This window comes from Pseudorca crassidens, chromosome 7, assembly GCF_039906515.1.
Source record: "Pseudorca crassidens isolate mPseCra1 chromosome 7, mPseCra1.hap1, whole genome shotgun sequence".
Lineage (NCBI taxonomy): Eukaryota > Metazoa > Chordata > Mammalia > Artiodactyla > Delphinidae > Pseudorca > Pseudorca crassidens.
The window spans coordinates 47,802,166-47,826,223 of NC_090302.1; the positions used below are offsets into that span (position 1 = coordinate 47,802,166).

Genomic DNA, 24,058 nt, shown 5'->3' on the forward strand with positions numbered 1-24,058 from the left:
ATATTCCTAAAGCTCCACGTGATTCTATTATGCAGCTAGATTTGAGAACATAGCAGAGAGGATAGTGGAAAAGAGACCAGGTAATAATTTAAAAAGAAATGGGTTTGTGCCCAGAATGATACAGGAATGAAATGGGTATGCATTGAGGAAGGAAGTCAGTGCTTAATTGAAGTCATAGTCATCAGTGTTTCACCTGTTACAGAGCTGGACAAACAAGGATTTAAAATTCAGGTGCATTTTCTTCTGTGATGTCAGTTATTTCAGTCAAGTTTGGACTTGCAACCACATATGGAAAAAGAGGTGGAGGGATTGACAAAAATGAAAAAATGAATTAACAGCACCTGTCATAACATCTGTGTTGGGGAATTTGGTCAGTACCATGACAAATAATCAAATGCACCTGCTTATTTTCCTTCTAGGCAAGCTTGGGCTTTGGTTGGTGTCATTGATGGTGGAAGTACTTCTTGCAATGAATCTGTGAGAAACTATGAGAATCATAGTAGTGGAGGAAAGGCTCTTGCCCAAAGAGAATTTTATACTGTGGATGGTCAGAAGTTCTCTGTGACAGCTTATAGTGAATGGATTGAAGGTAGGCGAGTACAGTTTATACTCTTGTAAGACATTGGTAAGTATTGTGACAGATTTTTTTTTAAGTGTATTCAAATGACTGTTTAGATTTCTCAACTGGTTAAAGATGAAACCTATAGTTTCCCTACTGTACGTAATCTTTTAGACTCAAGGGTTTTTTCTGGACTAGAAAATGATCTAGTTTAGGCACCCCCAATTGGACTTTTGTTCTTCATTCTTGAGTCATATGGTGTAGTTAATGGATTTGCTTCCTGGATTTGGTACCAATTGAACCAATCTGGATGTGATCGGGTGAGCTGTCTTAAGTTATGTTCTGTGACAGTGAAATGATCTTGTACTTTAGATTTTCTTGTTATATAGACGTGTCGGCAAATATTACCTTTGAACACATGCTGTATAAACAAATTACTCATTTTCTTAGCAATTTTTCCTTGATAATCCAGCTACTACATTTATCTTATGGACAAATTGGAAAACACAGAAAAGTACAGTTAAAATTAATGTTTAACCCTATCGTTCAGAGTTAATTAGCACTCTTCAATCTATGTTGCCTCCCCTAGTGTTCATTTTATTTTAACCTGCTTTCCTCTCCTTAAATAATGTATTGTAAAGTTACCTTAGGTCTTTACTTTTTCTTCAGCACATTTTAAAAATTATAATCCACCTTTCAGAAGAACTATCATGTCTAGCACTGATGCTCTGATTTTTTCTCTTAAGGATGTTCGCTGCAGAATTTCTGTACTTACCGACTTTGCTGCTAGATTTTTTTGGCTCCAGGTAGATAGGCAGCCTTCTGTCTGTGCTTGCCCACCAGCTTTCTTTTCCAACCCAATATTATACCAAAATTAATGTGAAATGAGTCATTAAAAAGTGCTTTATTACATCTGTAATTAGCCAGAAAGGTTTAGTTTAGATTGAGCTTATAACTCTGTTTTGAGCAGCATTGTAGCAAAGTATTCACTGAAATGGATTTTTTGAGACAGAATGCCTGGGTTCATATCCCAGCTCTTTTACTTACTATATGATGATGGGCATGTGACTTTAACTTCCTAACCCTCAGTTTCCTCATCTGAAAAATGGGGATAATAATGGGAACTACCACATAGAGCTGCTGTGAGTATCAAATGTGAAGAATATGAAGTTTTTTAGCACAGTGTATATAGTAAGCACTAAATAAAGGTTAGCTATTTTAACAATAATGCAAACATGACCTGGGTGTATTTTGTGTCCTTGTAATTAAAGAGAGAAAGTCTTTTGCTTTAAAACAGAGTTCCTGGTATGTAACAGGGACTTTCACATGTTCCATCTAAGCAGCCGTCTGAGTCTGAGGTGAGGAGATGGTTTCTATTATGGATAAGGAAGCTGGAATCATGCCTCAGCTTTCTGCCTGCAAGACTACTGCTCTTTTGACCACGTCCTGGTTGCCTCTGGCAAAAAGCATAGGTAGATGAGGAGTATTTCTAAGCAGGAATTTGGACCTGCATGAAGAGTTTAGTGGAACTGCTTCCAGGAAGACTCCAGGCAGAGGATAACACTGACAAACCTTGAGTCAACATTTCCTTTGTGGGAAATTTTGCTTTCATTTCCACATTGCCAATGACTCCTCTCTTCTGGAAGAGGGTACATTCTAGCTATCTACTATAGGATATTGTTTGTGTTCTATGTTCTCAGTGGCTCCTATTTTCTGGAAGAGGTAGAAATTCTCTCCAGGAAGCAAGGAGGATAAAACTTACATCCTTTCATACTTCCTATTCAGTAGTGCTAATAGGAGATATCTCAGGTAGGATTTTCTTCTACAGCCAGAAAAAAGTGAGGAATAATCGAACAATACAGATTTTTTTCCATGTAACCTAGCTTTTTTTTTTTTAAACAGAAACAAATTCTGATGGTCTTTTAAGCCAAAACTTATTGATCTAGAAATCTTTTTTTTTTTTTTTTTTTTTTTTGCGGTACGCGGGCCTCTCACTGTTGTGGCCTCTCCCGTTGCGGAGCACAGGCTCCGGACGCACAGGCTCAGCGGCCATGGCTCATGGGCCCAGCCGCTCCACGGCATGTGGGATCTTCCCGGACTGGGGCACGAACCTGTGTCCCCTGCATCAGCAGGCGGACTCTCAAGCACTGTGCCACCAGGGAAGCCCTAGAAATCTTTTTTTAAAAGCATTATTGAAATTTTATATGAAAAAATTAATGTTTCTTAGTTGCTCTTTTTTTAGATAATTCTTTTTGGTAAAATCTGAAATTTTGGGTAGTGATTGTCATTGCTACTATGAGTTTTTTGTTTACCTTTGCTTTTAACTTGCCTGTTTTGATTCTTGGGAAGGCAGAATGATATAGACTTTAGGAAATTGGACTCTGGAATTAAATTAGCATTCATTTGTGGGCTCTATCATTTTTCAGCTGTCAGTCAGACTCCTTGACCTTTGCTTTCTTTATCTTTAATGCATATAATAGTTCCTATATCTCAAAGTTGTTTTGATGAAAAGTTATTATGTATGTGAAATTGCACAGTTGTTAGCTATCATTATTGTTAGAGTTATTATTATTATTTAGACAAAATTCCATTATAGGCTTTAGTATTTATATGCAAGAAACATATAAAAAAACACTTTACATTTATTAGGTTCTTTTTTTTTTTTTTTTTTGGTGCTTTGTAGAAACAGGAAAACATGGTGGATCAGAGTCTAAAGGAGCAGAATTCAAGACTTGCTCAGGTTAGGTTTTATCAGGGTATCCTCAAGACTGTAAGGATATTTGTGTTACTCTTTGTGCCTTGCCTAAATTTCCCTCTTTTTTATTCCCCTAACTTGAGTAAATGAGTTTTTTTTACTCCTATCATCGACTCTTAGAGACAGTGTCTTAAAGTAGCCCCAGAGTAGTTTGCCAGTTAATTAGAAGGATGATAGTGAAGTACAGTTAGTAAACAGATATCTTTGAAATGTGGTGTTTTCCCACATTTCCATATTTTTCATAGCTTCTATCTATTCCATATTCATTTGCATTAAATCAATTTTTAAACCATGACAGATTATATCATGGACAGTTTAGAAGTAGGAAACACTTCTACACTTGGTTGCATGTTAAAGAGTATAAGTTATGGAGATGCTGGATCAACTTTTCAGTTTTCATCTGCCTAGTTGGGAACCAACTCTGAATTTCAAAAGGAAGTATTAGGAGAGATCAGTAATTAGTAGTCCCTGGATTGCAAGCCTGACGTTATCCCAGGAAAGGAGCTGAGTTGGACTGGGGCACTATCATGTGGCCTTTAGGTCACATTGCAGATAATAGTGGGAATACTCATCCCTTCAGTAGACATTTATGAGTCTGCACTATGAGACAGAGCAGTGAATACACAGATGCATGTACTTTGCTGCCTTTACTGATGTAGCTTCCAAGGAGGTGAGCTGTCTTCCCATTGGAATGATACGAATCATACCAGAGAGAATATCAGAATGAGAATACCGGACATAAAGGTTACTTCCAGCAAGGATGTTTGGGAAGTACTTAAAGGTTCGCCTGAACTTTATCAGATGAATAGTATCTTGGTTGATGAATTAAGAGTGGAAGGACACTGTAGATAAAGACTAAAGGATGAGCAAAGGCACAGAAATGAGAGATTGCCTAAGGCAAGCTTTTATTCTTACTATTAAGATTACATATGTGCTAATGTCCTGTTTCATCCTGTGCATGGATCAAATTGAAGCATTGCTGACTTGTGTTTATTTTAACTTTTGATTTGTGAATCAGTGAGGGGGTTGATTTTAGAAAAAAAAAATCACTTTCTTTCTTGCTTTTTGGTTTAGGTGTTTCTCTTTCAGGTTTCCGGGTAGAGGTCGTGGATGGAGTGAAACTTCATCTGCTGGATGACGTTAGTAGCTGGAAACCCGGAGATCAGATTGTGGTCGCAAGCACGGACTATTCCATGTACCAAGCAGAGGAGTTCACTCTTCTCCCCTGTCCCAAGTGCAACCGCTTCCAGGTCAAAGTCAAAGGTATCAGACTGCTCAGAAGGCTTCTTGGGAAACACTCTTTTTGAGATATGACTCCTGGAATTCTTTGTTTTTCCTTCAGTCGTCATCATCATCATCATCTTCATCAATATTGAAGTTCTTAGTAGTGGGGTGCTTTGAACACAAGAGTCCCAGAGGATGTTAGATAAAAGTAGTCATTGAGCAATAATGTTGCTGTTAATGATGTGTTATAGGCAAATCAGTGTTTTTGTGCCAGTTTCTATGTTAAAAAAAAAAAAAAGATGCAGAATAGATGGATTGATTTTTTTTTTCAAGATCCTTTCCAACTTCTTTCTTATTAATTTTCCACTATTAAATAATAGTAAACCAGATTCATTTTTTAATAGAAGTCTTTCTTTTTTTAATTAAAAAAAATGAAACTCATGGTTTTTGAGTGTCTACTTTCTTGGCAAAAAGTAGATCTCACTAATATATTTAAAATGGAACCAAAAAGGTATTTTCAGGGCTTCCCTGGTGGCGCAGTGGTTGAGAGTCCGCCTGCCGATGCAGGGGACATGGGTTTGTGCCCCGGTCCGGGAAGATCCCACATGCTGCGGAGCGACTAGGCTCGTGAGCCATGGCCGCTAAGCCTGCGCATCCCGCAATGGGAGAGGCCACAACAGTGAGAGGCCCGCGTACCGCAAAAAAAAAAAAAAAAAAAAAAAAAAAGGTATTTTCATAAAACTACATTTCCTGTCATAATCTTGAATAATATATTTTTTGAGAAAGAGCAATGTACAATAAGATTCTTACTGTAAGCAGTGTTTATAAAGGATGACTGACATTTACCAGGTACTTATTTTGAGCCTGGTAATAGGCAAAGCTTCTTCCTTCATTGCCTCAATTATGGGATTCATTGTGCATTTCACTCATTATATTTCCTTGCTTCTGTAATAAAAATTATACATTTATGATACAAAACAAAATAAAAACAAAACAAAATAATTTATAGTAACTATTTAATAAGTACTCAGTGGGTAATTTAGAGCTTTGAAGGTTAAAGGAAAATTTTTTGCTTTAGAAAAAAATGGGATTGGCCCACTTAGCAATTTTTTCTTGTTTCATTCAGTGTTATACTTTTCTTTCCTGACAATACAGGGCATAAGCAGAAAACAAAAAGCTGAAAAACCATGATACGATCTGGCATTAATTTCATTTGGAAATTCCCACTCTTGTTAACAAGTCTACGTGATAATGAGTCTCCATAATCTCAACTCCTTGATTTATTTGTATTTTTCCTTCCTGAGTTTTTATAGTAAAGATCAGATAAAAACTCATTATTAAAGTGTTTCTAAGCTTCCAATAAATGTGGGAATTTAAAAGTGCATAATAATATTACAATAAGAAGTGGGAAGGGAAAGATGGTTATTTCTGTACTGTTAATGTCCAAATGCAGATTACTTTAGCTTTGAAGTAGAAGCAAAAACAACTTGACACTCTGTTATCAACATGTACAGAACCATTCGTTTTCCTAGATCCAACATGCATCTGGGTCTTCATGTGTTGTCCTCAAGGGAGTAGAACAAGAGCACATGGACAGGAAGCAGAGAGAGAGAGACAGCATGGATTCTTAGTTAGATTCTGGATTATTGGTGCTGTTCAAGAGAGGACTGAACTACTTCAGGGAGGAGTAAGGTCTCTGTGTGTGGATTTGATAGTTGGTAGTGAGGGTTAAGGCATTGAGTGGGGGATTAGACTATATAATCCTTAAAATCTTTACTTCCTGGGATTCTGTGGTTCTGAGGTATTGAAGAATGGAAGAAAACAATAAATTTTAATAATGTCTTGGAGTTACAGAAAAAAGAGGACTATCTTTTTGACATGTTTTATGTTTTCATTGTTCTAATGTTATTTTTGCTTTGCTCTCATCAACCAGAAACGCCTCAGTTCCTGCACATGGGTGAGATTATAGATGGTGTAGACATGAGAGCTGAGGTTGGAATTCTTACCCAGAATATTGTAATCCGAGGAGAAATGGAAGACTCATGCTACGCTGAAAACCAGTGCCAATTCTTTGATTATGATACCTTTGGGGGACATGTCATGGTAGGCAAAAGCATTTAATGAACTCTTTGAAACCCTGGCTGCTAAGTGCATGTTGAAAAAACTTCAAGTTTTGGAATGAGATCTTTATGGCTATTGAAATCATATTTTATTTCTTTATCCAATAACAATGAGATTTTAGATGATTAAAAGATAAGGTTATATCTTTATTTGGTTGATCTGGACCTATAGTTAAACCATTTAATTGTCCTGTGAAGGATTAAATCAATTTACATTGGGAAGAACCAATTATACAGACAAAGAAACAATCTCAGTATCATGCATGCAATCTCTGAAAGAATCAGTTTTTTTTAAAAAAAACATATTATGAAACGGTAAGCAGTACACATTCAAAATATGTTTCTGTAAAGATATTTTTTGTATGCAGATTTTTACTCTGTAAAAGTACTAAACACTTACTGTGTGCTAAGCATTGCTCTATGTACTAATGTATTGGATTCCTGGGCTGCATTTTGGCTACATGTGTCTTAAAATCAGTTTTTGTGCATTGAGTAGGCTATTATTGTTGGCTGCGTTTCTATTGCACTGATTTCTAAAATGTTGGTCAGTGTCATTTCTTTGTTTTTAATAGTGTGATAAAAAATCCAGTGTTTGTAAATATTGAGATCGCTCCAGTGGTGGAACAACAGAGGCGTTTTTAAAAAGGACTCAAGTAAACAACAGTATGTGCTAGCTAAAACATTGAGGGAGGATTTAGAAATAATTATTTATCAAACTCTGGTGGAGATTATAGAAATGAAAGAATAAGACAAGACTGGAAATGGCCAAAATATTTGAACAAACCCAAACATATATACAGAAAACATTTCTGTAGTTTTCCTTGTTACATCTCCTTTATTCCTAATGAGAGGCTATTTTTATTGCTCTTCAAAGCATTCACTTATGTAAAGAAGCATTTGCTAAATTATGATCCAGGAAAACAGTCTAGTCTAGTCTCCTTCAGATATTTTCTGTTAAAACAATATTTTTTGCTGCTTTGCTATTCTGAGCTACTTTGCTGAAGCTACTTTGCTTACGTATTAGCTTGATTTTGGTTATCTTACAGATAAAGAAAAATTTTACTTCAGTCCATCTTTCTCATGTGGAATTGAAACACATGGGTCAGCAGCACCTGGGGCGGTATCCTGTTCATTTTCACCTGTGTGGAGACGTGGATTATAAAGGAGGGTACAGACATGCAACGTTTGTGGACGGCCTATCTATTCATCACAGCTTCTCAAGGTGCATCACTGTGCATGGGACAAATGGCTTGCTGGTAAGTAGCCTCACATTATGTTGATGCATATTATGGAAACAGTTAACTCTCCTTCATTCTCATGACTTCTCAATTTTATATAAGTAAGCTGTTATACCACATGTCTTACTCTATCCTGCTTTACTGAGAGTTCTGCTGTTTTTCTCTGTTCTTTTAAGAGATCAATGAACCCTGACATTTGACTTTGCCCCATCAGCTAAGATCAAAACTTGTTTTTGCTTTTGTACTGAGCATGCCTCATGAATAGCACTTGTCGCTTAAACCGCAGTCAATCTTGTTACCAGTGACATCATACACTTGTATTTCTGCAGATAAAAGACACCATCGGATTTGACACACTAGGTCATTGTTTCTTTTTGGAAGATGGTATTGAACAGAGAAACACTTTGTTCCACAATCTGGGACTCCTCACCAAACCAGGCACCCTACTTCCCACTGATAGGAATAACTCCATGTGTACCACCATGCGGGAAAAAGTGTTTGGAAATTACATCCCCGTGCCTGCCACTGACTGTATGTGAGTAATTGGCGGAGTGAAAAACTCACTTGTGATGGTCAAGGGCTGTTGGCTTTTGGGGAAGATGTTTTGGGGGAGGTTTTTAATAGGTGGGATTTTTCCTGATGAATGTTTAAATAACCTTAAAAAATGCCTTTCAGGGCTGTTTCAACTTTCTGGATTGCTCATCCCAACAATAATCTGATTAATAATGCAGCTGCAGGCTCACAGGTAAATAATAAAGTGCTTCAGTTTTTTTGTATTTAAGTTTGTAAGTATTCTGGTTTATATATATGCAAGGTAGTTTGTGGTAATCTAACTCAAGCACCTTGCTTTCTGGTACAGCTTATTTCATTGAGAGCAGGCTATAGTTGAGATGGTTCTTCTATTTTTTCTAAATCATTTGTGCCAGTTAGTGTTTATGAGTGTAGTAAGACAGGCGCTAAATGCCAGAAAAGAGGTGGGCTCATATCTAGGGTTATCATGCCATCTCCAGAGTGTATTTTTAGTGTATTATGTACGATCTTTCTGGCTTCCCTATTTCAGTCATATATTAATGAGCAAAGAAAGCCTTATGAGAGTGGATTATTCTGTAGAATATTATGACAATGGTCATTCTGGTCAAAGGGGCGCATCCTTTTGTTAAATACAGGGATTGTATACACTTAGGGATTTCATCTCTTTGGTAAAGCAAGGACTCAATTGTGTGCCTTAAATTGTTTCACATACACATACACAGGGATAACTTAAGAGAATAAATGAACTGTTTTTGGATGACAGAAATGTCTCCTGGATAAGCTTGGAGAAATTTACATTTGTAATTGTGTGTTTTTAGAACTGCTAATTTATAACATAAAAATGAATCTTTAAGACATGATACTATTATGAGTATATCTGTGCTGAAAACTATAGCACAGAAATATGAGCTTTGTAGCAAAACCTGAATATTCATATATATACATCATGGCTATTAACATTTAAAAAGGAAAGAAATACCTAGCATTGTTTTCCAGGATGAAATAAAAAATAGATGAAGGGAGTATTTCTTCAAGATAACCAGAAAACAGGTATCACTGGGTGATGGTAGAATTCACATCTGTGATTTTTCTTAAAAACATAAAACATAAAATTCTTATTTGACAGAGCAGAGACCTGGACATTCAATCATTTCAGGCTTCTATTCATTCATTTTTCATCAAATATTTGTTGAGCCCATACGGGATTTGTGTTGAGAGTTTCTGATTGGAAGATGAGATTTTGGGTAAAGGTGACCAAGGGTTTGATGTGCAGTCTTACCCCTGATCATCTTGTGATCTGTTACATTACAAATCAACAGTCAGAGCAGAGCTTCCTTTCAGCTGTTTTCAGAAGTCATGGGTAGAAGATCAAAGCAAATTGCAAATAGTCCATGAAAAATGTAAGGTGAGGTTGCCAGACATCCTTATTAGGCCTCATGTGAGAAAAGCAGAAAGCAGGTCTCTATCTTTTCCATCTCCTGTGTGTTCTTCGTCCTTTGCATTCTGTGAGTTCTTTTTTTCTCTCTAGAAAAATTGTTCCAGTAAAGCTCATGTTTTGGCAAGGGTTTTCCTCCCAAAGTAAATCAAACCCTTTCTTCTTGGTACCTTTCCACTGCGTTTTACAAAGCTCCCTTTGCCTGTTTTGACACCACAGAGTTTTAACAGGAAACAGCTGCTACCTCCTTATCCCGCTTTTTCTATCCCCCAACCTGAAACTCCATTGCGTCTTGGGAGGGTTTACTCTGCCCTCAGTTTATAGGGCTATGGTATGGAGCCTTCTTCACAGCCCTCCAAGTCTGTTTTGTGCCCAAAAGAATAGAGGTGGCAAACACATTTTTCAGAGTAGTTTGTTTTACTAAGACCCATCTGTAAAGTTTTATCATGGAAAAATGCCACATATTGCATTCGTTTTGGTGATATGTTTTCCACAATTCATATCTCTATGCTCCTAAAGGACTTCGTTACAACTAATATAGTACTTATTACATATATTATATTTTAGTTCTCTCTGTATTTCCCATTAGAGTATGAATTCTTTGAGACCTGGCACTAAATAAATGTTTGCTAAATTTGAATTGATACCATACTTTTGGACTATATATTTGAGTTTTAACAATCTGTTTAATCAGAGTTCCTTCATGTGAAGTTGTCCTTCACATTGGGCTGATTTTTAATTAAATTGTAAAATAAAAAATTATCACAGAGATTAAGAACATTTCATTTCGATTTTTATATCTCATTTTGAGTGTCAGAAATTTTCAAACTGTTCTGCTGCTTTGGTTAAGGTAAGTAACACTGAAGTTGAACAGACAGGACCTAGCCTGAGACAGCATCCTGATTCATGTGTGTGGTGGTTTTTTCTGTTTGGCAAAAATTTGCCTCGGGACAAGAAGGGCACTGGAGTTGTTTGAAAGAAGTCAGTGATGGATAGTTGTTTAATAGGTATGACTCATCTATTGATCAGGTTTGGAGGTAAACAGAAAAAAACCCATATTGCTAAAAGGCTGTGCTGTCCTGGTCACATGGAAGGGAAGGGAGGATTTGGTTCTAGTTCTGTATGACTTTTTTTTTTTTCCCCCCAGCTGTTATTTAATACTTTGATTTTAAAAATTTTTTTATTAGAGTATAGTTGATTTACAATGTTGTATTAATTTCAGGTGAATCAGTTATACATGTACATATAACCGCTCTTTTTTTTTTTAGATTCTTTTCCCATATAGGCCATTACAGAGAACTGAGTAGAGTTCCCTGTGCTATACAGCAGGTTCTTATTAGTTATCTATTTTATATATAGTAGTGTGTATATATCAGTCCCAATCTCCCAGTTTATCCCTGTCCCCCCACCCCCCACCCGTTATCCCCTGGTAACCAAAAGTTTCTTTTCTATTGGATTGGCCAAATGAACTTTTTGGCCAACCAAATACATCCGTGACTCTACTTCAGTTTTGTAAATAACTTCATTTGTACCCTTTTTTTTAGGTTCCACGTGTAAGTGATATCATATGATATTTGTCTTTCTGTGTCTGACTTACTTCACTCAGTATAACAATCTCTAGGTCCAGCCATGTTGCTACAAATGGCATTATTTTGTTCTTTTTCATTGCTGAGTAATATTCCATTGTGTGTGTATGTGTGTGTGTGTGTGTGTGTGTGTGTGTGTGTGTGTGTGTGTGTGTATGTACATACCACATCTTCTTTATCCATTCCTCTAGTGATGGACATTTAGGTTGCTTCCATGTCCTGGCTGCATGAGTTTTTATAGTAGATAATGATGGGAAAGTTACTTCGAAAATAAATTTTGGTATCAGCCAATTCTATCTTTCGTCCCATCTTACAAGCAAAGTTAAATATGCCTTTTTTTTTTTTTAAGCCTGATATACTGCTTTGAGTGTACTAGATGAGTGCACAACTCTTAGAGTCAATTCTGAACCTGAACCAATGAATAATTAGTGTTAAAAAGATGAAACTTGTTTGTGAAATGCTTAGGTTATGTGAGAGTGTTTCATAGAGTGGCTTTATAAAAGGAGGCTTTTTAATAATCTTGCCCTTTTAATTATAGGATGCTGGAATATGGTATTTATTCCACAAGGAACCTACGGGGGAATCCAGTGGATTGCAGCTCTTAGCAAAACCAGAACTCACTCCATTGGGAATATTTTATAACAACAGGGTCCATTCAAGTTTTAAGGTAGGTTCCTAAATTTTAACCATCAGTATATAACGATTTGCAGGGTAAAGGATGGACTACTGTGATTACAACTGAGAAATGTTAATATTAGGTAGAACTTGTCATCAGAGAAAGTAATTTGTGATTAAATAAGCAGACTCCTAACCTTGCCACATTCAGGATGTATAGACAGCTTTCTGTTTATACACACATAGGAATATATGCTACGGCACACATGTACATGCAATCTGAATAATTATAATAATGGACTTGACCTATGAATCCTCATCCTCTTCCTTCCCTCCCCTTGCCTTCTTTCCAATCTTTAATATCATTACATGTTTCTAAGGATGTACACATTAGTGTATTATATGCTTCTGGAGCTTAAAAAGCATATTTTCTCTCTTCTCTCAGTGCTAATAGGGTGTCCTATTGGACACTTAATACTAGTTATGTAAATAGTGAAATATTGTTTAAGAATATTTGACCCAATTTAAAATGATATATAGGTCAAGGAGACGAAAGGCCATTTAAGAATTCTAACTTTCATGATATTTGGCACTTGTCCCCACCTCCCTGGTGATAAATGCATCTGGTTCATTTTATGCTCCCAAGGCATCTTGATATTTTCATCATGTGATACAATGCCCAGATTCTTTACTCTGATGTGCCCATCAAAGTTGAATTAATACTTTCCATTTATGATACTCAGAGGATCCTTTAAAAACCTAAGTGTGATGTACTTTGAAGAGCTTAGAATCACTTGATGAAGACTTGAGAGGGGAAAAAACTTAGAAAGAATTGTGGTTTTTATGAACTGAATAGTTGATTAAGGCTAGTAACTGTTGAAAGCAGCACTTCAAAGCAGAAATCCTCAAAATTTTCTAATTATAAGTGGTATTACAAAAAACACCTTATTCTAATTAATTTTTTAAATGTCATATACCATGAGGACATGTAGTAATCTACTGTATCAATTTAAAATAAAAGGTATTAGATCTAAATAATGAGTGGATTATTAGGTTTTAACTTATTAAATTTGGGACTGACTATCCAGAGTGATATCAGACATCCAGCCTGCTGGGTGTCTTAGGGACACATAAGTAAAATGTGTTCAACACGAAAATCCTTATTTTTGTCCCCAGACCCATTTCTGTGTCTTCGTTTCAGTGAATGGAACCATTAGCCACTTAATTGCCCAGACTAGAAATATATGAACCTTTATTGTTTGTTTCCTTTCCCTTATCCTTAGACATTTTATTAATTACAAATGGTATCAATTCTACCTAGTAAAGAATTCTCACTCTATTTTACCTGTTACTACTGTCACGAGTCTAGATCACCTTTATTTCTCTTCTGGATTACTGTAGTCAGCTCCTATTTTTTCTCTTATCTCTCTTTTTGCCCCTTTCTAATTCATTATCCATCTTGTAGCCACAGTATTCTTTCTTAAAATGCACTTGATTCCATTGCCTTTATTAAACGTCCCATTGTCTTGACTCTTTAGCGTATCAACTCTGCACCATCTGGCATTTGCTTCTCTTTAGTCTTCTTCCTTACCTTTCCTCCCTCTATACATTTCCTGTTAGTCCAGCTAAGATTTTTTTCCCTCAGATGTGCCATGCTTTCTCTCATCCCCAGATGTTTTGTACAAATGATTCCCTTGAGTACTTTCCGCTGGGTTCTTCAACTGTTTCCCACCCACTCCCTGCCCTTCATCCCTGACCTGTTCTGTGTGGTTAGTTCCTTTAAGTTTCAGCTTTAGGATGTCACTTCTTTTTGGAGACATTCCCTGAATTCTCTCTCTCTTACCTTCACAAAAGGTCTTATCTTGGTGCTTTTCTTATGTGCTGCCAAAGCATCACCTACTTCCTTTGTTATATGCTTATCATATTGGATGGTAATTGTTTATTTCATTGCATGTCTTCCTGCTAGTTTATGTGTCAGTAACAGCAAAGACCATAGTTTTCTGGTTGACGTATAATGCTTCGTGCCTACCCTAAGGTGGGCACTAAATAAATGTTTGCTGAATGACCGAATGAGTAAAAGTATTAAAAAAATACAGTAAAGTAGCTCTTTTTGTAATACCTTTGCTTGGCTGTTTATTCCCTTCTCCCTCCTTTTTTGGTAGATGTGATAAGCTAAAACTTATTTCATGAATCATTATATATATAGTTATAACTTGGGATTCATATTCATTTCAGTCCATTATTATATTTTCCAGGCTGGCTTATTTATTGACAAAGGTGTCAAAACAACCAATGCTAGTGCTGCTGACCCAAGGGAGTACCTCTGTTTGGATAACAGTGCAAGGTAGAACTGGTCCTTTTAAATCACGCTCAAGCCATATCTTGCCAAAGTAAAACTTTCTGAGTTAAGCTGTTGCGCTCTTTCTCCAGTAACATGTTTAAACTGAAGTTTTCAGGGTTTGTAGGAGGGTTTTGGAAAAACATTTATTTTGCTGTTCTAGGTCCTGTGGCTGGGCTTTTCATCTTATTGAGATGCCAAAGAAATTGATGCTTTTTCTCTTTTTGACAGTTGTAAATTGATGTTAGAGAGAGTTGTAGAAAGAGAAAGAAAAAGAAGAGAGATATGTTGAAAAAGGGTTCAGAATTTGGCCAAAAGTAGAACATGATTCATTGAAAAACAAGTTAAGCTAAGATGTTTTAATATAATCCCTGAAAACCAAGGCATATATAATTTATTGTTAGTGGTCAAAGTGGAATGTCGCGTTAAATCTATTTCAAAGGGAAAAGTCTCAAACTTGATGATTAAGCTAGTTCTGGTTCAGTTCTTCGTAGTCTCAGATTCATATCATAGCTGGGCTATGTGTTACTCTCCTTTATAACCACAAAATGTGGTTAGGATATGGATCAGCATTTCAACAAAGTTTTTTTTTTACATGCTGTGTATGAGCCAAAATAAATAAAATATCTCCAATGGAAACAAAATTTTCTGGAAAAGATGGCAACTTAAGGTCATATTCAGTAGAAGCTGTGTACATGTTATTTTTCTATACTTCAAGTTGATTGACCAACTAAAGGATCTGAAAGGGTTCTAGATTTAATAGGCTCTGTTGACAGTTACTTACGAAAAGGATGACAGGCGCTATTGTTCACAAGGGAATAAAGTAGGAGTCACAATGGAGGTTAGTAAAGAATCCTTGTGACACAGTAATAAAGGTCAGGAGAAAACTGGGCAAATAAGTAAGTAAAATTAGTCATTGTTAAAGGGCAAGTTGAGCCTGAAATATAGTAAAGCAATGATCAGAAAACATTTGAGAAGTGGAGAAATTGTGGGCATTGTTTAAATAAAACACAAGGAAGGTACTGGACACCTAATAGCTGGGCAAGGTATGACATGGAAAAAGAGGAGATAAACTTGAGATGAAAAAGGAGCATACAGATGACAACAAATTATGAACCAAAAAGAGAATATTAACTGACAAAACAAATCTTTGCTAGAAGATTGCTGCTGCTTTTTAAAAGAGTTTGTTATAACTGGTAGAACTAATAATGTATACTTTGCTAAGTTAGTATTAACAGAAAAATCTTTATACACAGCACAATTGACTCTCTTATCTGCCTTAAAAAATTACATGTGTGTGTATAAATGGATGGATGAGAAAATATATTTCAGAATCTATTGATATTTTCATTATACTTGACAATAAAACAACTTGTTCATAGTGGCCTAAGAAGTTCTTTACCGTGTGTGAGTGTATGATATTATGATAATGGTATTCTTTCCTCTGCTCTCTGTTACTTTTGTTACTAGTTTATAAATACATACATATTGGTAAGGAATTAGACTCCATTTGGAAGTTGTTATTGAAAAGAACTGATTATAGGAGAGGAGTAACAAGACATTTGACAGCTAGTATATACATTTAATTTTGTATGAACTAATGTATAAGATATGGCCTCATGCATTCATGCAGTTCAGACATGAGTAAAAATGATAAAACTCAAACACAAATGAGTAATAAGCCAGCCCATGAATTAAACATCAGACTCATGGGATCCAGAAGATATTTAGTCTGTTCAACAAAGGGGAAGTTGACCTAATAGTTAATCAGATGAGCCTTTCCTTGTGTCTTCAAGATATGAAATTACAGGAATCCAAAGATGGGATATTTTAAATCCAGAAAGCTCCCAGTTTAAGATTGGGAAATTTCATCTAAAAGGGTAAAAGAGCATGAGAACCAACAAGTGCAGAGGACAATTAAGGGAGAGTTGGGAAGTGTGCTGAAGGCTTATACATGAAGGTGATAGAAAATTAACTGCATTTTCTACATACCAAGTGGGAAAGAGGATGAAAAATAAAGGTTATCTGAGCAAGTGGTCAGTGATTTATATGGATAGAAATTTCAGAAAAAATGAGACGGCTACAGCAGAAAATCAGATGTTGCTTTACTGTACTTTTTTTTTTTTTTCTTTTTGGCTTTCTTTTAGAACATTGTGTAGTTTCCTTACCAGAACTCTTCCATCTGCTTGATATTATGTGATGACTGCAAAGCTGTTTGGCAGCAACTACAATGCCAGAAGAGTGGGTGATGGCTCAGAGTCAGACTTTTTACCCCTTAGGTCAGAGCCATTTAGTGTAAGGGCTTATGTACACAATCTAAGGGTGGATGTAGCGCTTTCTAGATTGGTCTCCTTAACATTCGTTCTCCATTATCCTTTCACCAAGTAGCAGCTAGTGACCAGTTAAAAAGTGAAATCCGGTTATATCACTGCCCTGACTCCATGTTTCTGAAGACTTTCCATCACACTTATTTGTTTATCCACCTGCTTTATTGAGGTATGATTGACATGTAAAAAGCTGTGCATATATAATGTATAGAACTTGGTAAGTTTGGAGATAAGTACACACCCATGAACTCTCAAGGGCATAGACTTATCCATCACCTGCCAAAGTTTCCTTCTACCTCCTTTATGGTCATTATTTTTTTAATTAAAAAAAATTAAATTTTTTGTGGAAAGATCACTTACCTGAAGATCTACTCTCAGCAAATTTTAAGTATACAATACAGTATTTTTAGCTATAGGCACTATGCTGTAGAGTAGATCTCTAGACTTTATTTATCTTACATAACTAAACCTTTTGTGCCCCTTTGACTATCACTTCGCCATTTCCTCCTCCCTCCAGCCCCTGGCAACCACCATTCTACTTTTACCTTTGCATTTAGAATAAAGAACCACACCCTTGCCTGGCACATGCCTTCCTGTCTATCCTCTCCCTCTTGGTTCGTACTTACCAGCCAATCTGCTTATTGTCCTTTGAATATGCCAAGCTCACTCATGCCTAAGGACCTTTGCACTTGCTGTCTTCTGGGCATAGCTGCTTCTCAAACCATACATATTTGATGAGCACCTACCATGTGCCAGCAACTTTCATAGTGATGTTTGTGCAAATGATGTTTCTTTCACGTATGATTGAAAATCTCAACTGGCTGAAATGGTTTTTGTAAAGCTGTGTAGTTTTTTCTCTCCCCACCTGCCCAGCTCTGTAAGATTATGATAGAAATGATCTTTTTAAAAATTAGGTGGCCTTATGGAATTATTTGAGTTGTTACAGTTGACAGAGGTTTTTTTGTTGTTTTTTTGGTGGGGGGGGTGCCATGCTGCATAGCATGTGGGATCTTACTTCCCTGACGAGGGATTGAACCCGTGCCCCCTGCAGTGGAAGTGCGGAGTGCTAACCACTGAACTGCCAGGGAATTTCTGGTAAACAGGGTTTTCTGGGTTTTTTTTAAGAAAAAAGTTTTGAATTTTATTTTATTTTTTTATACAGCAGGTTCTTATTAGTTATCCATTTTATATACATCAGTGTATACATGTCAATCCCAATCTCCCAATTCATCACACACACACACCCCCACCGCTTTCCCCCCTTGGTGTCCATACGTTTGTTCTCTACATCTGTGTATCAGTTTCTACCCTGCAAACCAGTTCATCTGCACCATTTTTCTAGGTTCCACATGAATGCGTTAATATACAATATTTGTTTTTCTCTTTCTGACTTACTTCACTCTGTATGACAGTCTCTAGATGCATCCACCTCTCTACAAATGACCCACTTTCGTTCCTTTTTATGGCTGAGTAATATTCCATTGTATATATGTACCACAACTTCTTTATCCATTTGTCTGTTGATGGCTTTTAGGTTGCTTCCATAACCTGGCTATTGTAAATAGTGCTGTGATGAACATTGGGGTGCATGTGTCTTTTTGAATTATGGTTTTCTCTGGGTGTATGTCCAGTAGCGGGATTGCTGGGTCATATGGTAATTCTATTTTTAGTTTTTTAAGGAACCTCCGTACTGTTCTCCATAGTGGCTGTATCAATTTACACTGCCACCAACAGTGCAAGAGTGTTCCCTTTTCTCCGCACCATCTCCAGCATTTGTTGTTTGTAGATTTTCTGATGATGCCCATTCTAAATGGTGTGAGGTGATACCTCATTGTAGTTTTGATTTCCATTTCTCTAATAGTGATGTTGAACAGTTTTTCATGTGCTTCTTGGCCATCTGTGTGTCTTCTTTGGAGAAATGTCTATTTACATCTTCTGCCCATTTTTTTGATTGGGTTGTTTGTTTTTTTAATATTGAGCTGTATGAGCTGTTTATATATTTTGGAGATTAATCCTTTGGTGATTCGTTTGCAGATATTTCTCCCATTCTAAGGGTTGTCTTTTCATCTTGTTTGTAGTTTCCTTTGCTTTGCAAAAGCTTTTAAGTTTGATTAGGTCCCATTTGTTTATTTTTGTTTTTATTTCCATTACTCTAGGAGGTGGATCAAAAAAGATCTTGCTGTGATTTATGTCAGAGTGTTCTTCCTATGTTTTTCTCTACGAGTTTTACAGTGTCTAGTCTTACATTTAGGTCTCTAATCCATTTTGAGTTTATTTTTGTGTATGGTGTTAGGGAGTATTCTAATTTCATTCTTTTACATGTAGCTATCCAATTTTCCCAGCACCACTTATTGAAGAGACTGTCTTTTTTCCATTGTATATCCTTGACTCCTTTGTCATAGATTAGTTGACCATAGGTGCATGGGTTTATCTCTGGGCTTTCTATTCTGTTCCATTGATCTGTATTTCTGTTTTTGTGCCAGTACCATATTGTCTTGATTACTGTAGCTTTGTAGTATAGTATGAAATAAGGGAGTCTGATTCCTCCAGCTCCATTTTTTTTCCTCAAAACCGCTTTGGCTATTCAGGGTCTTTTGTGTCTCCATACAAATTTTAAGATTTTTTGTTCTAGTTCTATAAAAAATGCCATTGATAATTTGATGGGGATTGCATTGAATCTGTAGATTGCTTTGGGTAGTATAGTCATTTTCACAATGTTGATTCTTCCAATCCAAGAACATGGTATATCTCTTCATCAGTTTGTATCGTCTTTAATTTTTTTCATCAGTGTCTTATAGTTTTCTGCATACACATCTTTTGTCTCCCTAGGTAGGTTTACTCCTCAGTATTTTATTCTTTTTGTTGCAATGGTAAATGGGAGTGTTTCCTTAATTTCTCTTTCAGATTTTTCATCATTAGTGTGTAGGAATGCAAGAGATTTCTGCATTAAATTTGTATCCTGCTACTTTACCAAATTCATTGATTAGCTCTAGTAGTTTCTGGTAGCATCTTTAGGATTCTCTATGTCATCTGCAAACAGTGACAGTTTTACTTCTTTTCCAACTTATATTCCTTTTATTTATTTTTCTTCTCTGATTACTGTGCTATGTTGAATAATAGTGGTGAGAGTGGACATCCTTGTCTTGTTCCTGATCTCAGAGGAGATGCTTTCAGTTTTTCACCATTGAGAATGATGTTTGTCGTGGCTTTGTCTTATATGGCCTTTATTATGTTGAGGTAGATTCCCTCTGTGCCCACTTTCTGGAGAGTTTTTATCATAAATGGGTGTTGAATTTTGTCAAAAGCTTTTTCTGTATCTATTGAGATGATCATATGATTTTTCTTCTTCAATTTGTTAATATGGTGTATCACATTGATTGATTTGCGTATATTGAAGAATCCTTGCATCCCTGGGATAAATCTCAGTTGATCATGGTGCATGATCCTTTTAATGTGTTATTGGATTCTCTTTGCTAGTATTTTGTTGAGGATTTTTGCATCTATATTCATCAGTGATATTGGTCTGTCATTTTGTTTTCTTGTAGTATCTTTGTCTGTTTTTGGTATCAGGGTGATGGTGGCCTCATAGAATGAGTTTGGGAGTGTTCCTTCCTCTGCAATTTCTTGAAAGAGTTTGAGAAGAATTGGTGTTATCTATTCTCTAAATGTTTGATAGAATTCACCTGTGAAGCCATCTGGTCCTGGACTTTTGTTTGTTGGAAGTTTTTTTTTTTTTTTTGGAAGATTTTTAATCACAGTTTCAATTTCATTACTTGTGATTGGTCTGTTCATATTTTCTGTTTCTACCTGGTTCAGTCTTGGAAGGTTATGCTTTTCTAAGAATTTGTCCATTTCTTTGAGGTTGTCCATTTTATTGGCATAGAGTTGCTTATAGTAGTCTCTTAGGATGCTTTGTATTTCTGTGACGTCTTGTAACTTCTCCTTTTTCATTTCTAATTTTTTTGACTTGAGCCCTCTCCCTCTTGATGAATCTGGCTAATGGTTTATCAAGTTTGTTTATCTTCTCAAAGAACCACGTTCTAGTTTTATTGATCCTTGCTATTGTTTTCTTTTTTTCTACTTCGTTTATTTCTGCTCTGATCTTTATGATTTCTTTCCTTCTACAAACTTTGGGTTTTGTTTGTTCATCTCTCTCTAGTTCCTTTAGGTGTAAGGTTAGGTTGTTTATTTGAGATTTTTCTTGTTTCTTGAGGTAGGCTTGTATTGCTATAAACTTTCCTCTTAGAACTGCTGCATCCCATAAGTTTTGGATCATCGTGTTTTCATTGTAGTTTGTCTCTAGGTATTTTTTGATTTCCTCTTTGATTTCTTCAGTGATCTCTTGGTTATATAGTAACATACTGTTTATCCTCCATGTGTTTGTGTTTTTTACATTTTTTTCCCCCTGTAATTGATTTCTAATTTCATAGTGTTGTGGTCAGAAAAGGTGCTTGATATGATTTCAATTTTCTTAAATTTACTGAGGCTTGATTTGTGACCCAAGGTGTGATCTGTCCTGGAGAATGTTCCATGTGCACTTGAGAAGAAAGTGTAATCTGCTGTTTTTGGATGGAATATCCTATAAATATCAATTAAATCTATCTGGTCTGTTGTGTCACTTAAAGCTTCTATCTCCTTATTAATTTTCTGTTTGGATGATCCATCCATTGGTGTAAGTGAGGTGTTAATGTCCCCACTATTATTTTGTTACTGTCCATTTCCTCTTTTATAGCAGTTAGCAGTTGCCTTATGTATTGAGGTGCTCCTATGTTGGGTGCATATATATTTATAATTGTTATATCTTCTTCTTGGATTGATCCCTTGATCATTATGTAGTGTCCTTCCTTGTCTCTTGTAACATTTTTTATTTTAAAGTCTATTTTATCTGATATGAGTATTGCTACTCCAGCTTTCTTTTGATTTCCATTTGCATGGATTTCTTTTTCCATCTCCTCACTTTCAGTTGTATGTGTCCCTAGGTCTGAAGTGGGTCTCTTGTAGACAGCATATATATGGATCTTGTTTTTGTATCTATTCAGCGAGCCTGTGTCTTTTGGTTGGAACGTTTAATCCATTCACGTTTAAGGTAATTATCGATATGTATGTTCCTATTAGCATTTTCTTAATTGTTTTGGGTTTGTTTTTGTAGGTTCTTTTCTTCTCTTGTGTTTCCCACTTAGAGAAGTTCCTTTAGCATTTGTTGTAGAGCTGGTTTGGTGTTGCTGAATTCTCTTAGCTTTTGCTTGTCTGTAAAGCTTTTGATTTCTCCTTCAAATCTGAATGAGATCCTCACCAGGTTGAGTAATCTTGGTTGTAGTTTCTTCCCTTTCATCACTTTAAATATATCATGCCACTCCCTTCTGGCTTGTAGAGTTTCTGCTGAGAAATCAGCTGTTAACCTTATGGGAGTTCCCTTGTATGTTATTTGTTGTTTCTCCCTTGTTGCTTTCAGTAATTTTTCTTTTTCTTTAATTTTTGTGAATTTGATTACTGTGTGTCTCATTGTGTTTCTCCTTGGGTTTGTCCTGCGTGGGGTTCTCTGCGCTTCCTGGACTTGGGTGGCTATTTCCTTTCCCATGTTATGGAAGTTTTCAACTATAATCTCTTCAAATATTTTCTCACGTCCTTTCTCTCTGTCTTCCCGTGTTGGGACCCGTATTATGTGAATGTTGTTGCGTTTAATATTGTCCCAGAGGTCTCTTAGGCTGTCTTCATTTCTTTTCATTCTTTTTTCTTTATTCTGTTCCATGGCAGTGAATTCCACCATTCTGTCTTCCAGGTCACTTATGTGTTCTTCTGCCTCAGTTATTCTGCTACTGATTCCTTCCAGTGTATTTTCCATTTCAGTTGTTGTATTGTTCATCTCTGTTTGTTTGTTCTTTAATTCTTCTAGTTGTTTGTTCTTTAATTCTTCTAGGTCTTTGTTAAACATTTCTTGCATCTTCTATATCTTTGCCTCCATTCTTTTTCTGAGGTCCTGGATCATCTTCACTATCATTATTCTGAATTCTTTTTCTAGAAGGTTGCATATCTCCACTTCATTTAGTTGTTTTCTGGGGTTTTATCTTGTTCCTTCATCTGTTACACAGTCCTCTGCCTTTTCATTTTGTCCCTGTTTCTGTGAATGTGGTTTTCGTTCCACAGGCTGCAGAATTGTAGTTCTTCTTGCTTCTGCTGTCTGCCCTCTGGTGGATGAGGCTATCTAAGAGGCTTGTGCAAGTTTCCTGATGCGAGGGACTGGTGGTGGGTAGAGCTGGGTGTTGCTCTCGTGGGTACAGTTCAGTAAAACTTTAATCTGCTTGTCTGCTGATGGGTGGAGCTGGGTTCCCTCCCTGTTCGTTGTTTGGCCGGAGGCAACCCAACACTAAACCCTACCTGGGCTAATGGCAGACTCTGGGAGGGCTCACGCCAAGGAGTACTTCCCAGAACTTTTGCTGCCAGTGTGCTTGTCCCCACGGTGAGCCACAGCCACCCCCTGCCTCTGCAGGAGACCCTCCAACCCTAGCAGGTAGGTCTGGTTCAGTCTCCTATGGGGTCACTGCTCCTTCCCCTGGGTCCTGTTGCGCACACTACTTTGTGTGTGCCCGCCAAGAGTGGAGTCACTGTTTCTCCCAGTCCTGTCAAAGTCCTGCAGTCAAATCGCGCTAGGCTTCAAAGTCTGATTCTCTAGGAATTCCTCCTCTCGTTGCCAGCCCTCCAGCTTGGGAAGCATGACGTGGGACTCAGAACCTTCACTCCAGTGGGTGGACTTCTGTGGTATAAGTGTACTCCAGTTTTTGAGTCAACCACCCAGCAGTTATAGGATTTGATTTTCTTGAGATTGAGCCCTTCCTGCCGTATCATTGTGGCCTCTCGTTTGTCTTTGGATGTGGGGTATCTTTTTTGGTAAGTTCCATTGTCTTCCTGTCATTGGTTGTTCAGCAGTTAGTTGTGATTCCGTTGCTCTCGCAGGAGGGAGTGAGCGCACGTCCTTCTACTCTGCCATCTTGAACCAATCTCCCTGGTTAACAGTTTTTTTTTTTTTTTTTTTTTTTTTTTTTGTGGTACGCGGGCCTCCCACTGTTGTGGCCTCTCCCGTTGTGGAGCACAGGCTCCGGACTCACAGGCTCAGCGGCCATGGCTCACGGGCCCATCCGCTCCGTGGCATGTGGGATCTTCCCGTACTGGTGCACAAACCCGTGTCCTCTGCATCAGCAGGGGGACTCTCAACAACTGTGCCACCAGGGAAGCCCCTGGTTAACAGTTTTTGATACCAATTTTTTTTTGCCTTTTCAATAAGGTCCTTGTAAATATTTTACAAGGACAAGAAAGAAAAAGTAACATTCAGTCT

At 36.9% G+C, this 24,058-nt stretch overlaps 1 protein-coding gene across 6 annotated transcripts in view; it reads left to right on the plus strand.

Moving 5' to 3' along the window:
* Positions 1–24,058, plus strand: part of CEMIP2 (cell migration inducing hyaluronidase 2) — a 78,947-nt gene that overhangs the window by 26,524 nt on the left and 28,365 nt on the right. For all 6 annotated transcript variants that reach the window (XM_067744173.1, XM_067744177.1, XM_067744175.1 and 3 more), the window contains 8 exons: positions 420–589; positions 4,389–4,577; positions 6,472–6,641; positions 7,705–7,914; positions 8,226–8,431; positions 8,572–8,641; positions 11,987–12,115; positions 14,319–14,407. In XM_067744173.1, coding sequence (XP_067600274.1) covers positions 420–589; positions 4,389–4,577; positions 6,472–6,641; positions 7,705–7,914; positions 8,226–8,431; positions 8,572–8,641; positions 11,987–12,115; positions 14,319–14,407 — 1,233 coding nt within the window. The remainder of the gene's footprint in view (positions 1–419; positions 590–4,388; positions 4,578–6,471; positions 6,642–7,704; positions 7,915–8,225; positions 8,432–8,571; positions 8,642–11,986; positions 12,116–14,318; positions 14,408–24,058) is intronic.